We start from the raw sequence: 16,148 nt of genomic DNA, 5'->3' as shown, positions 1-16,148 counted from the left end.
TACTAAACCCAGGGAGGAGCTTCTAGAAGTAAGGAACTATGGGGAATAATTTTCTACACAGTTGAGAATCTACTCATCCTGAACACGTGGAATGTTTTTCAGTTCATCCATCTTTTATTTTTTTCTTGAGACGGCTCTTTCTAATTTTAGAGAGACCATCGTTTGTGAAGAGGCCTAGTAACTTGGCAGTGACAGTGGATGATAGTGCGGAATTTAAATGTGAGGCCCGAGGAGACCCTGTGCCTACAGTAAGATGGAGGAAAGATGATGGAGAGCTGCCTAAATCCAGGTACAGATCGTCAGCTCAGAATTTCCACATTTCTCATCAGACCATTGTCCACGTGAATGCCTTTAGAGTCACCTACTCTCCTTGATCAGCAGCCAGATACGAGACAAATAGAACCAGGAGGTTGCCAGTTTTTCCCTCTAAGGTTTTTGATAAGAAACTACACATTCATGACTGTGACCTGTACAAGAAACACTTGTAAAATGTGATATTTCTTAAACAAGCTTCTCTTCTGTTCAGTCAGATCACAGTAAATACCAATTTCTTGTGTGGAGTTAGGTAGGGAAGGGAGGAGAGGTACGGCATTGAAGACATGACTATGAACCAATTAAATATTGGTCTTCCTTTTCTTCAGCTACAAAATCATGAGGGAATAGTAGAAGGGTCAGAGTTCCTTGATGTCTGTCAAGTCCTTAAATTGGTTTTTTTTTTTTTAGAGGTATACTCCCAGCCTTAGGAAATAAGGCAGCAAAAATAAAGCATTCAGGTATTATCTGTAGGCTGTCTTCTCTAGTGTATTCATTCTGTCAGCAAACATGTGTTGAGTCTTACTGCATGCTTTAGTTACAGCTGTACTGTAGACATAGTTTCTGTGATCAAGAAGCTCAGCAAAGGATGGATACATAAAGAATAATGTACTAAGCCTTGTCATTGTCACATATAGGTAGACCTGTGGGAGCACAAGGTCAGGAAATCATGAGAAAGTTCTCAAAAGAAAGTGACATGTAAGCAATGTCTTGAAAAACAAGTAGAAGTTTGATAAACGAGAAAGAGGAGAAGGTATGCCAGGACAAAGAGATGTCACAACATCGGCACACATCTGAGAAAGAACATGACATGTTTTGAGTGGTGGAAAGTTTAGCCTGACTAATCTATAGGGCAAGTAGCAAGGAGCTATGGGATATAAGGTTGGAGACTCTGGGGGTAAATTGTCAGGAGCTTTGTATAATAGGCTAAGAAATTTAGAAATATATTACATGCACACTGATGAGCCAAGAGAGATTAGTATGAACAGAATTAAATTTAAAAATGAAAATTTTAAATTTAATTAGGATTAAATATAAAAACAGAACAAATTTAAAGAAATGATCTTAGCACTATGAATAATAAACTATTGTGGGAGGAAATTAATGACAGGGAGACCAGTTAAAGATCCAGAGAGTCGGAACTGGCAGATGAGATGGAGACGCATCTTTATTGAGGAGAAATTGCTAAGACTAAATCGACAACTTAAATTACTTTGTAGAGGGGTGGTGCAGGAAGATAGGTAGATTGTGTTAAAAAAAAAAAAAAAGATTGTGTTAGAACAAGTTAATTCATGTGTTAGAGGAAGAAATGAAAGTTTTATGTAACATATTAAATATTAGGTACCTGTGGAATATGTGGAGCCCTGGTGGTACGGTGGTTAAGACCTCAGCTGCTAACCAAAAGATTGGCAGTTCAAATCTACCAGCCGCTCCCTGGAAACCCTATGGGGCAGTTCTACTGTATCCTGTAGGGTTGCTATGAGTTGGAATCATCTTAACGGCAACAAGTTTGTTTTATGGATTTTGTGGAATGTGATGTCTAATTAGTAGTCATCAGAAATATAAATGTGGCACTTAGATCAAATAGGGGTTGGGAATGTTTGTGTGGTTGATCAATATGTAAACAATAGTAGATAGTATAACTCAGGGAGAGCATGAAGAGGGAGAAGAGTAGAGAAGGGAGACTCCAAGGGAAACCCAACATTTAAGGAGGGGTATAATGGGTTGCTGGGTATAATGAGGTGAGGCAAGTGAACTCTAGAATGAGACTGCCCCTCTACTAGCTGGGGCCCATAGGCAAGTGACCTTACCTTCTTATGCTCAAAGTTTTCTCATCTGTATAATGGAGATGAGTATAATACTTACCTCATACAATTGTAAGAATTTTAAAAGACAAATACTACAAAACACTTACACTGGCATATAAAAAGACCTTTAATTAAATACCTTCAATTAAAGGTAACAGTTTCTTAGGGAAACAAATCAATAAATGCCATATTTATCCTCAAATTTTCTTTTAGAAAGACCACCTAAATATAATAACAAAATCCTTTCTATTTGCTTACTGATTTTAGCGGAAAGCCACAATTTACACTTCATATTAAATTTCCTGAAGAGACTGCTGCATAACATCTGATGCCTAGACACATCACATATGTAATGATGAGATCTTTCAAGTAGAAAGCCACTGAACTATGTTTTCTTTTGTTATATCATTAGATATGAAATTCGAGACGATCATACCTTGAAAATTCGGAAGGTGGTGGCTGGTGATATGGGGTCATACACTTGTGTTGCAGAAAATATGGTTGGAAAAGCTGAAGCCTCAGCTACTCTGACTGTACAAGGTAGGATCTGGGGACCCTTTTATTGTAGTTGTTTTAGCATATGACACATGTTGTTTGAAATTTGAAGGAGATACTGTTGGAGAAGTCCATATTAAATAGACACTGTAAATTTTAATGTAAATATTTTATTTCAGACATATTTAAGGAAAGTTTTTGTTTTTCCTATGGGAACTTTGTTACAGGAAATTGAATTAAATTTTCAAAATTATGAAAAATTCCATCTTCGTTGTGTAGAGGTGGAGAATGTTCTCCAAATGTCCAGGACTTGAAACATAGAGTCATTATAATCCTTTAATTAAATGCCAGCTATTGCCATGAAAACTTTATTTTTTGAGGGAAATACAAATCTTCCATCACACCAAGTTATGTACCTCCAGGGGTCTGTACAATTTACAACACAAACATGGGAACACTGAAATTCCCTCCTGAGAGTAGGGATTTTGTGATCTTTTTTCTGTGCACACAGGGCCTGTGACATCACAGATATTCAGTGTGTTGCATGAATGAATTGCACTTGTGGTGTACTAATTTTGATAAGGATTTACCATTTGGTGTTATAGGAACCATAGTGGATACCAGGTTTTACAACTACATGTTTTCTGAAGGTCAGGGTCCTGTCTTAAACTGATAGGCAGAACTGGTTTTGTAACCTCCTTTGTATCCATAATCCAGAAGTTTTTCAATCTCATAATCCCTTCCTCCCTTTCTCCATGATGCCATACTGATTATTTCTCACTATCTCTCACCTGAGAACTGTTTTTTTTTTTTTTCTTTTTGGGTGACAAATTGTTCCTTGTGGAGTTTGAGAGACAGTGGCCTTTAAAGAGAGTTTTAATGGTGAAAAAATTTCCCTATTTTGACAAGTATGTAGTAAACAAGAATTTTGGTCATAAACCACTTAGTTGTTTCTGGGTCTAACATTAGCAACACTTGGTGCTGTCATCTTTTCTGAACACTGTCTCCTCTAAGGCTATTAAGAAGAAAAAGGTGGCTTTTGAGGGAGTGCTTCTACTGTGAGCTTTCTACAAAAGAGCCTTGTGGGCTTTTTTACACCATAAAAAAAGAATAGAGAATATTTCCTTCCTGTCTCTAAAGCCATTATGTCCCACTTTGGGGTTTTTAGCTTAACCTCATAAAAACAAAAGAAAAAAAAAAAAAGATCAAGAACAAACATTGAATTTCTAAGGCCTAGACTACTTCTCTTCAATCTAAGTTAGACCTGAACTCCAAATAAGGCTAAAAACCGTAAGAAAAGAAAACCCCTTTACATTTAGAGAAAGCATAAATTTAAGAGATGTCAAATCCAAGTTCAAAAGCCCTCCAGAGGGAGTGAAAATAGCCCAGGATGAATACAAGACATGAAAAGGTGTATCTATCTCCAGGCAATTGTGACAGGAAGTTGATTGTCTACCACATTAGTTGGTGAGATGTGTTTCACTTTATGTTTTAAAGCCCTTTACCTCGGTAGCCTGATGCTTTTATAAATAATAGCCATTCTGCTGTATCTACAGGAGACATTGAAATCAAAATAGACTATCCTCATGCAATTTTAAACTCGGTTCCACGGCTACTTAATTCAGCCTTTAGTTTTCCATATGGAATTCTTGCTCTCTAAGCCTGGATTTTAGTGGAAATTCAACACAAATGAACAAATCCAGAGACTGCTTGAAGAATTTAAAAGTTCTCTTTCAGTGACATTGGGTTTTCTATAAACTTATGAAAGATCAGCATATAGTTGAGAAGGTATTATTTTATTCCAATATTAAAATAAAATATGCATATTAACATCATTGTTAGATTATCTTTTCACATGCTAGAGTAATATACACAGTATGTTAAAGAAAGTAACATGATTCCCAACTGCAAAAGATAACTAAGGGAAAAAAAGTCCTTCAAAGGAAATTTTGAGAATTTCTGTATTTTTTCTTCATATTAGATTCAGTGTTTAAAAATACTAAATCCTAAAAGGAAACAAATCAGAAATGAATCCATGTGCTAGCAAGAATTAATCACAGTAAGAAATTGAGTAATACAGTTGTTTCAATACCTGTTTTTTGTGTGTGGTTCGTTTTTAAAAGGCACCATTAGAGTCGGTATGGATTAAAAAAAATTAATAATCCTAGTATCCCTCCCTCCACATACAATGAATATTTAATTTTGAGAATTGGTGTTAGGGCAACAAAATCCTGTGCTCCTGGCAGAAGTCATGCAAGGGGAAAAACCTACCTGAAATCAGTGTGGATATTTCACTCCCAGTTTAAAAAAAAAAAAAAAAACCACTGGTCGAGTGGATTCTGACTCATAGTGACACTATAGGGTTTCCAAGGCTATAAATCTTTACCGAAGCAGACTGCCACATCTTTTTCCAGCATAACAGCTGGTGTGTTTGAATGCTGACCTCATGGTTAGCAGCTGAGAGCTTTAACTACTGCACTACCAGGACTCCTTTAACCCCCAGTACAGCATGTAAAAAAAAATGGGCATAGTGATCCTGACAAAAATACTGGGGGCGGGAGGGGGGGCTGCTGTTGGCACATGTTATTTGCATTAAAAAATGGTAGGTAGTAGGCACTTTATCTAATAAATACTGGTTAAAATTTGAAATAGGTATATGGAATCCAAATTCTCCTTGGGTGAGAAAAGTATCACAGGGACCTTCTAGATGACACTCAAGCAGTTCTGGTTGCTTTGATGCTGAGTGTCAACAGTAGGTTCTCTTGGATCAAATTTGAAAAGATTGTCATTTATGATTGACGGCTGCCTGGTGGTCTGTGCTTGAAAGGGAGTAGAACAAAATCTAGAGCTCAACAAAGGGATAACCTTATCTGAAGTTGCTTCTGAAATACATAGATTATCCAGGCTTGTCCCTGAAAAATCTGATTTAGGAGACCTGGGTTGGGTATAGAAATTTGTTTTTAATCCATAAAGTTTATGAACCTCTGAGCTAGAGGAGTCACTTGATGAGCTGATGGGGAGAATAAAGGAAAACTAAAAATTTCCTTTATAGTTCGGGAATTACTAGAGCTGGGAAAAGTGAGTTACAAGAACTATATAGCTAAGAGCATGAGTGTTGGTGTTAGAATTTAATTGACTCTAACTTCTGTCTTTAAGTAACTGTGTGACTTGGAAGAGGTTGTTTAAATTTCCTGGGCCACAGTTACCCTATCTGTAAAATAAGCTTCATAATAGCAACTGCACAGGATGTTTATAAGGATTAAATTAAATTTTGTAAATATTATAAAAAATTTGTATGTGTATATATATAAACTTTGTGTATATGTATATAAATTTTGTGTGTGTGTATATATATATATGGAGCCCTGGTGGCTCAGCTGCTAACCAAAAGGTCAGCAGTTCAAATCTACCAGCCACTCCTCAAAAACCCTAGGGGGGGACAGTTCTACTCTGTCCTGTTGGTTCACTATGAGTTGGAATCAACTCGATGGCAATGGGTTTGGTTCTTTTTTGTTCATGTATATGTATGTATAATATTGTAGGCCATGGAGTAAATTTTTTGTGAATAAGGGGTGTTATGCTCATATGAGTGATATTATTATTGATAGCTATTTTTTAGTAAGAAAAATAGTAATGTTCAGATAATTCTAGAGAGAGAGTTCATCCTCTGCTACTGTAAATGAGAAATCTGAAGTATATAGCCTTATAGTGATTTATTATGTAACAAATTATTGGAAATTTTTTTTTCAAAGGCAACACTTTTTTTTTTTTTAATATTTACTGTTTTTTATAGTAAATGTTTTGGATTTTGCTAATACCATCAAAGTTAGTGCTGCACTTATGTTGAAGTTTTGCCGAGTAACTAAATTAATTTATGGAAATTACGACCATTTGGGAATTGAAATTTTCAAAAATCATTACATTTTATGTGCAATGGAATGTTGTTCTTCTGAGAAAACATTTGGCAGAGGGCATATAACCTCAGTCCTGATTCTGTTACCTCTATGAATGACTGTTTTCCTTTTTTTAGATTCTTAGCATCTCAGTTTTTCTCTGTATAAAATGGGGATGGTTTCTGGTAATTCATCTAAGAATTCTGAGATTATCCATGAACAAATATTCTCAAATGTTCTCATTCATGACCACTTAGAACCCTCAATTAACAACTCCAAGCCTTGGGTGAAAAGCATTTCAGAAAGAAATATGCTTCCTGTTAACAGCAAAGCATTGTACCCCTAAAAGCTATACCACTTATATTTCTGTTGCAACACTGGTTGGAATACATCTTCTTGGGCAGCAGAATGCCAAATCCATTGAAACCAAATCAAAGTATTGATTCATAATGTAGAAAATTTTATTTTACTTGGAAAAAAGGAAAATTTTAATGTAATTTGGTGACATTAGTAAGTTAGGGATTAAAAATAAATCTAGTCTTGGATCTATAGATATTGTAATATAAAGACCATCCACATTCCTTTCAACTGCATATCAGTTTTGATATATTGTTGAAACTAAAGAGCCCTGGTGGCACAATGGTTAAGAGCTCGGCTGCTAACCAAAAGATCTGCAGTTTGAATCCACCAGCTGCTCCTTGTAAACCCTATGGGGCAGTTCTATTCTGTCCTTTAGGATTGCTATGAGTCAGAATCGACTTGACAGCAATGGCTTTGTTTTTTTTTGTTTTATTGTCAAAATGAACTCAAAGGCTCTGCAATAATTTGATCCATTGAAGAATAATTAATATTCATTACATGGGTATACAAGCCAATAAAAGAGCGGTGAAATAATTCTCTTTGGAATGATTACAACAGAAAAGTGTTTCTTCTTAATCCCCAGTTAACCAGAAAGTTAAATTAACTTGAACCTGGTATTCCAGCATTTTCTAGACTAATCAGTGGTTTAGCGTATGTGACTTTACACCATCAATGTTGTTACATTTATACTTAATGTTTGCCTGCATCCATATTTTCTCCCACATGTCTAACAACTACACATCTCCTCAAAAAATCTCTATTTGTGGATCTCAAATACACAAACAAAATCAAACATCTTTTTAAAGATATGTCACGTCAATTTTTATTTATCATATTATTTTATTTATACTTTTATGCCTCAATTTCACAAGCTTTAGGATTGCAGGCCCTATCTTGGCAGGAATGGATTCTCTTGTGAACTAGGGTTTCATATTGCATAACGGCCCCATCTTTTAAGAAACAAGATATATAGTGTAGTATTTATAAGCATTTTATAGGTTAAGACATACCTATAAAATATAAAATCTAACCACTACAAAATTGATGCATAGAGATGCTCTGCCAAGTTTTTAAATGGTGTGTCATTGAAACTGCTAAAATGCCTCCTTTCCCTTGGTGTTCAGAGTGGTTGCAGGTTTATTTTATATGATTTTACTATAATCTAAACCTGTTAGGCTTTACTAGATGCCTGCAGGGTTGCCCTTGTGGCTCTTCTTGGAATCACAGGATAAGCAACTTTAATTATTTTACTTGTTTTTATTTTTGAACCAGTTTGTGTTAATCTATAAGTGGCTACTCTTTTTCCCTGGTTAAATGTAGCTTTAAGAAAAGCATGTTGGATGCAGCTTCAAAACATTTTTTAAAAAAGTAAAAGAAAAAATATTTATATCCTGTTGATTAAAAAACTTTTAAACTAATATTTATGATGACAATCATATTGATCGATTTTAAAATAATTCTACTTTCAACAAGTGCTATCCCAAGTGAAAGATAGGAGATAAAGCCACATAGGGTTTAGCTTAAACCTGGAATTTCTCCCATTTCCAAGTTTGTCCTCGGCTTCTAAGATTTCTTATGATTCCGTACTTCAGTGATACTCATTGCTTAAATAGAGTGAACTCAGTGGCATTATTAATCTGTCTACCCCTTTGCAACCTCACAGATAAAGCAGCTCTTATTACTGTCAGAGTTTCATTTCCAAAGTAAATGTGTGACTCTCTGTCACCAGAGTGATCATGTTCCCATCACTGTGTCTGTCATAGGAAAGTGAACTGAGAAAGAACTTCCATACACCAGCCCTTCCCCAAGCAATCACCTTTTCTCTTTCCTTACTTGAGCCATTAAGAAAATCTAATCCCATTTTTGTTTGTCTTTCTTACAATAGGAACTAAAAGACATTTAGTCCTTCTGTGTCCCTTTAGGACTGAGTGCTGGGCCAGGTCGGCACAGGAATATACATTTAGATTTCAATTCCCACCCCAGTGCGTGCCTCTGCAGGCTTTTCCCAGGGACCAGTTATTCTTGGAAGCTCAAGAAACAGTTGCTTTTCTGCCCTCCTCTACCCTCAGCAACTGCTTTGTTAAAAGGCAGGTGCCAAGCATCAGTAAACCAGGTGATGCTCTGTTCACCAGGAGCATGAGATTTCTGTGAAATCCCAGCTCTTCTTGTTCTTTCCTTGAGGTGAAATTACGCCATTCTCTCAGCTTCATCACCTGTTTTATTCTTATTTTTAAATTACAACATATGCTGTTATGAATTATGTTGGTGTCTCTTTAAATTTACCACCAGGCATATAATAGGAATGTTAAAATGAGTCATCAAAAGAATTGATGTACTTTCCGTTCGGCTCTGAAGGATTGTTATTTTGTCTGATGCTTCCCGTAAGTATGCCTTGTCTGTAATGAAGGAACACAGTGCCTCCTCATTAGGCTTGATTAGCCAGTGACAGCTCCAGGAAGGCTGAGCCTGAAAGTCTAAGACTGGCATGAGACAAGGGAGACACATAGGTGGAAAAAAAGTTCTGTGCTGTCTTTTGGCTAACTTAATTGCCACTAATGGGTTGTTTTTCTGGGGCCTCTCTTCTTGCCGAGAGTGAACTACATGCTTCCAACAAGAAACCTTGCTGAACTATCTAGGGTGCTAAAGTTTATGATTGACCCCTATTTATAGTCCGAATGTACTGTGGAATTGAAGAGTAGTTATGAACTTTCAGTAAAACAGAAAGCAACGATTAGAGACTACGACTATTAATCCACAGAAAACAATGGTGATGCAGTGAAAGTAATAGCAGACTAGGGTCAGAAGCTGAGTTCTACAGTCTGCATTTCAGTTGGTAGTGATGCTGTGTGCTGAGACGTACTTGGCAGAAGGCTGGGAGATTATGCTTTACGCTTCCTCCTCTTGCGTTTCCTACCTCTCATCAATCACCAAGATGTTCTGCTGATTTTGCCTTTTAAATATTTCTCAAATCTCTCACCTTACCTTCTTATCCTTGCTCTAATTCAGGCCCTTATCATCCATCAGTGAAACTTGGGCTTCTACCCAGTCTCCTTGCCTCCATCTTATCCCGTAGAATCCATTCAGCACACAACTGGTTCATTTACTTAAAGCACAAATGGAATTATATTAGGTCCTTCCAGGAAACATTTTTGTGGTTTCCATCTCTCAAGGATAAGATTCAAAATACTTAATGGTATTCTGCCTAGCTGCCTAGCTTCTCTTACAGTCCTTTTAGTCAAGGATCCCTATCTTGTATAAATAGTTTTTCATGGGCTTTTCCTAATTCTGCCTCCTTGGTCTAACATGCCCTGCACCCCAGCAACACCATCCTCTACCTGCTAAGCACTCCTATCCTTGGACTCAGCTTGGGCGAGTATATTCCAGGAAGCTCTCCTGATGCTCCCCAGTGCTTCTGTGTTTGGTAACCCCCTTCATGTTCCCAGTGAATGCTGTCACTGCCCTTACCACATGTTGATGTCTGTCCTGCTTGACAGTGAGTTTCTTCGGGGCACACTTGGCTCACTGTAGTCTCAGGTGCATCCTGGGTACTCACAAAACATTTTCTTTATGAGTGAATCAAGTGTTGGCTCTGATGCCATACAAGCTGTGGGGTCCTGGGCAAGTAACTTCTCTGAATTTATGTTCTCATGTATTGGGGGAAAAAAATGAATGTACATGTAATATAAACATCGCTGAGCAGATAAGATTAAAGAAGATAATTAACAAAAGTTATATTCACATAAAAGTGGTTTGTGGAATACAAAGTGTTTCTGCAAGACAATTCTTGTTAGTATTATTAAAATTATTTTTCTCATCAACTTCTAAAAGAGAACTAAAAATCCATCAAATTTCCAGTAATTTTTATTTTCCCTGTAGAGATTTTAATTTTTCTTGCCGGTAATTAATGTAGAGTTTGGTCGTTGTTTTACTTTTCTGCAATAGGAATTTTCTGTGACTACTTGATATCTAGATCTAGCTTTGAAAATTAGTCCTTAAAATTTCTTTGATAAGCTTGTCATAGGCAGACATTTTTTTTTTTTCCTGCTGCTAAGAAACATCCCGTAGTTAAATACTGCAGAAAGTTAATAGCACAGACTTTCTGATAGACACACCTGGATTTAAATGCTGACTGTGCAAGTTACTTAATTTCTGATTCTTAGTTGTCTCATTAGTGAAATGGGGGTAAAAATATCTCCCTCATAGGATAACTGGGGGGATTAAATGAGTTGATGGATATAAAATGCTTAGCACATTGTGTGATGCTTTCAAATGTTCAGTAAAAGTGGAACTGATGAAGATGATGGTAAGGAGATGATGGTGATGATGACGGTGAGGATGACACACAGTTCAGTGATGTGTCTTCTCTTGTATGTGTCAGAATGAGGACTTTATGTACCTTCAATGTCCTTAGCTGAATATCCTTAGCTCTATAAAATGATTTAGATCTGATTCATGTGTGTAGCTCCCACAACGCTAGCTGCTGGGTTTTATATACTTTTCAATAAATAAAAGCTATCAAAGCTTCTGTAACTGAGGTTTAAAAAAAAGTCAATCTTTATTCTAGTTGCTTTAGGCAATGGCAGAGAAGTGAAGTATAATACAAAAAATTCTACATTTATTAAAATTACTTTTTGTTTTTATTAATTACGCACATTTGATATGTATTTGAGATCCAAATAATGTTTGCTTTTTTTCACTAACAAATCCATAATTAACATATTCCCTTTGATCCTTAAACATAATTATGTTCAATGCTACTACATTTCCTGATAGAATAAATAGCATTGATTCCCTTCACTGCTTGTTCCATAAATAATAATCCATATAACAGACTGTTAAATAAACTGAAGATAAAAATAATTTGGATAAATATTCCTCACTAATAACTTGCATATAATATAAAACATTAATAGTCTTGAGAATGGATCGGAAAGCATAGTCCAGTTACACAATGTAACATGATGTGTGTGTGTGTGTGTGTGTGTGTCTGACTATTTTTGTGGACCGCTAGATAGTTATTTCAGAATATGAAAATAAAATTTAGGTAAAACTAAACAAATAAGTTATTGTAGATTTTATTGACAGTAGTAGCAAATAACTGTAATGAACATTCAAAAACAAACATTGGGGAAAGAAGGCCTATTATGTAAATCTGTGGGTGGTTTTCATAAAAGGGGTCACTATGTTTAACTGTTTATCAGCATATGGGATCTTTGTGTAAGCATCATATGACTTTTTAAAGCTCTTATGATACCTAAGCATAAAAGAAGGAATGAGAGAAAAAATTGGACCCTTCAGTTCTGAATTTCCTTTCTTTGATGTAGACTTCATTTAAATCACTTGTTGGAGTAGTTTCCTTAAATTGCTTATTTCAAAAAAGCTGCTAGTACAATAGTGCATTGTTTGAGACCATTAACGTTGTTATTTGAGTCAAAGCCAAAACTAATAGTATCAAGGGGGCCTTTTGCAGGTTCAAGCTAGGTTTACTACAATCTGTGATCCTGGTTAAGAACTGTGAATTCATCAACGTTTTGATGGAACACATTTTGTGAGACCCCTGAAGCTTTACTTGGCAATTTTAAGAACGTTGATAAGTGGGTGACACTTTTGCCGGGCTCTGACAAGATAGAGTTGCCCTGGTTCTCTGGGGAATGACTCTTCAGGACATATGGCAGTAATCCACAGAGACCCAGTGAGGCCAGTAGTGCCAGAGGAAACACGGCGTCAGGGGTGAGGGTAGCATAATATATACAATTATATATATATATATATATGTTTACCACCTCTTGGAGGTATCTTCTGTATATGCTGACCTTAAGAGTCTTATTCCAAATGCCTCACTTTCAGGATTTGGTGTGTGTATGTTTCAGTTAGAAAATGATGATGATGTTGGTAATAATAATAATATTAATGATAGTAAAATCTATACTTCAGCCAAAGACTTGCGAGGCAGATGGGCAAAAGATTTGCTATTGTAAAAAGAAAACCTCAAAACCACAATGTGTGATTGGAGACTTGTAAAGAATTGCCAGCTGAGCTCTTTGTGAGCAGGCTGAAAGTAAAATGCCATCAGCTAAGAGGTTTAATGAAGTCCCACTGCAGAACGTAACAAGAGAATGATTTGTGAGAATGGCTCCCTCGCCTAACTGTTCTGATCCAGTGGCATAAATACAATGCTGAGCTCCGCTCCTGCTGGCTTTTTATGCAATTTGATTTGATTGAGGCCCAGCATTTTGGCCTATGATTCTTTGCCATTTTTTTTTTTTCTGTAGGCATCATAAAGTAAAGAACTTTTATGTTCTTACAGCTTAAAGAAATAGCCATTTTAATCCTAATGATGCCTGAAGATGTGACATTCTCTTAGATTTCTATCAGGCACTCATGCACGTTTGTGGTTGCTTTCAGTTATTTCAAATGAACTGATAAAAATCATAACAATTAATCAAAAACAAAAAGTATTCACCATGTGGCCTTCCGGCAGAGAATTCAAAACACACTCGGAATGTGTGTTTCAGGCAAATATTTGAAAAAATAAGTACAGCAGTCAGGTACAAGAAATAATTGATACATAAGATGATTCTGTGATAACATAGCACTGTACTAGTAAATAGGACATCATGGGCCCTCCGCAATGTTCTGAGCTTTGCTGTGATTTACTCGTCTACGTAACAGTGGGTAAGGTTTTCTCATGGGCCAGTTTTATAGATGTATAAATTTTCACCTGCCTTTAGTAACCTATATTGTAAAGTGCATCATTGTGGAAGTATGCAATTGAGTGGTAAGAATCTTTATAACCTGAATTAGCCTGAGAATGAAATTTGGAGAAATGGATTTATTTTTTGCTCTAGTGTTTTACAGGTAGCTTATGTGAAATGCATTGCTAAAAATTTCTCGTCATTCTAAAACTTAGAATTACTTTGTGATACTGTGGATCATTTAGTATCAAATAATTCATTTTATGTTAATTCACATTAATATATTCTACTTTATCCAGAATTATTAGGAGATACAATGATTGAGATTAGTTATTGTTTAAAAGAGAATAACTGTAGCCTATATGACCTTATGGACACCTTTTCCTTATGACAAACCCTGGATAAACTACATATGCAAGATGATGAAAAATTGACTTTTTACAAACCCATATGTATCATTATCTGTTTGCTAACATTTTAAATATTTTCATGCATATGCACAGTATTAATAATTAAGCTGAACAGTCTTCATTCTTCGTAGCCTCACAAACCGTATTCCAAACATCATGTTCATTTTCAGACTCGTCATACTTTATAATAATGTTGAAGCTGGTGTTCTTTGAATCTTATTTAAATAATTAAGAAATATGGTAAGATGCTTTTTTGTTTTAGTTTTTCTTAAACAAGATTCTGCATAAATTAGAAGTTACTACTTTGTAATATCATACCTAAAGTTAGCACAACTGATTAAAATACCTTGACCACTTTTAATTTGCTTTTGAACTGCTACTCTCATGACCTGATAAATAACGTGCCAGTAAAAACACACCTGCAGAAAATACTAAAATAAGTATAAGACAAAATAAAGCTGAGTAATAGCTTTATAACAGATTTATGAGGGTAGGAAAATCCATAAATTGTTGTTAAAGTTAGCTTTAGGACGTTTATTTTGTGTGTCTGTGGGTGTTAGGAGAGAGTTTAGAGCAAGGCACAATTAAACCTGATAGATCTAGCCATTTTGTAAAAGTGCTTTTAAAAAGTTGACTTTGTAGGTGGTGAAATAGTCATTTCAATCAGTGTGTGTTTAGTTTATTAGTAAAGAGATGAGACATGCTTGTGTGTTTCTCCTTAGGCTTTTTGATATGTATTACTAATGGTCTTAATTATTAAAGTGAGCTGATAATAAATAATCTTGACCTTATTTAGGTTTCTCGAGAATGAATGCTAAGTTATATAAATCCCTGTTAGATTGCTGAGACTTCAAATGCTTGAAATGGATGGGGCTTAGAAATAATTTCAAGTCTGTGTTTTACAATTGATAAAATTGAAGTTGGAGACACCTTTCTTATACTTCATAGTTAACTGGGAACATAAACATTTGATTTCATGGTTGCTTACATTTGCACTGGTTGACCTAAAAGATTGCATCACACCGTTTTTCAGGGATGGAATTGGCTGTTTTGTCATTATTTGTGTGAGAAAACAAAATATGGCATGAGTTGTTTTTTCCCAAAATGTATGAGCAGAGTCAATTATGCATTCGCGCTCATCTAGTATATTCATGTATGCATTGTGTATTTAAATCATTTCTTATTGAAAGTTATTTTGTTTAGATCATGGATTTAAGACATTTCTGAACCAAGGTTATGTTAAGGTAGGTTTAACTCTCATTTTACTAACGAGTAATGCAATAGAGTGAGAAGAGTAAGCAGTTTAAGAGCTGGACACACCTGAATTCTAGTCCTCTATTTCTTACCTAAGGAGCCTTGGTGGTGCAACGGGTAAGCACTTGGCCGCTAACTGAAAGGTCAGCAGTTTGAAAGACCAAAGGCTCCATGGGAGAAAAGACCTGATGATTTGCTCCCATAATGCTTATAGCCTAGTAAACCCTATGGGGCAGTACTACTCTGTCAATTACAGTTACTTTGAATAGAACCTGACGCGATGCCACACAGGAACAATTTCTTACCTGATGCGGGACCTTAAGAAGGTTACTTAATTTTCACTTTCCTGCTTTTGGAAACTTGGAATATTTAGCCCTTCCTTACACAGTTGCTGTGAGGGTTTCCAGTATGTGATCTAACACAGCTGGCTAGCATGAATGGCTCTTTACTATTAAACTGAGATGGACAAAGGTTACGTGATTTATGCAGGTTCACCAAACAAGAGCCAAACCCATTGCCATAGAGTTGATTCTCACTCACGGCAACCACATGTGTTACAGAGTAGAACTACTCCATAGGGTCTTCTTGGTTGAAATCATTGTGGAAGTAGACTGCCAGCCCTTTCTTCTGTGGTGCTGCTAGTGGGTTCAAACAGCTAATCTTCAGGTGAGTAGTTGAGCATAAGCTGTGTCACACGGAGACCCACGTGCAGGTTTACAGACCTGATGAATTATAGACAGAATGTTGACAAAAAATTATTTAACTGCCAGTTGAATAATTTTATCATAATACTCTCATGCACCTAAACTACAGATCCTTTATGAAATATACAATTTGAAGATAGGTGTTCCAAATTTTCAAATAAATTCTTGAGCACTTTCTGTGTACAAAACAATATGCTGGGCCCTGTGAAGGATGCCC

General features: G+C 36.0%; 1 protein-coding gene across 1 annotated transcript in view; it reads left to right on the top strand.

Moving 5' to 3' along the window:
• Positions 1-16,148, top strand: part of ROBO1 (roundabout guidance receptor 1) — a 1,245,354-nt gene that overhangs the window by 1,125,288 nt on the left and 103,918 nt on the right. Inside the window, exons 7-8 of the mRNA XM_049858153.1 lie at positions 151-289; positions 2,533-2,660. Coding sequence (XP_049714110.1) covers positions 151-289; positions 2,533-2,660 — 267 coding nt within the window. The remainder of the gene's footprint in view (positions 1-150; positions 290-2,532; positions 2,661-16,148) is intronic.

The sequence above is a fragment of the Elephas maximus genome, chromosome 18 (assembly GCF_024166365.1).
Source record: "Elephas maximus indicus isolate mEleMax1 chromosome 18, mEleMax1 primary haplotype, whole genome shotgun sequence".
Classification (NCBI taxonomy): Eukaryota; Metazoa; Chordata; class Mammalia; order Proboscidea; family Elephantidae; genus Elephas; species Elephas maximus.
The sequence above is the reverse complement of the archived record's forward strand: the minus strand, read 5'-3'. Positions and strand labels throughout refer to the sequence as shown.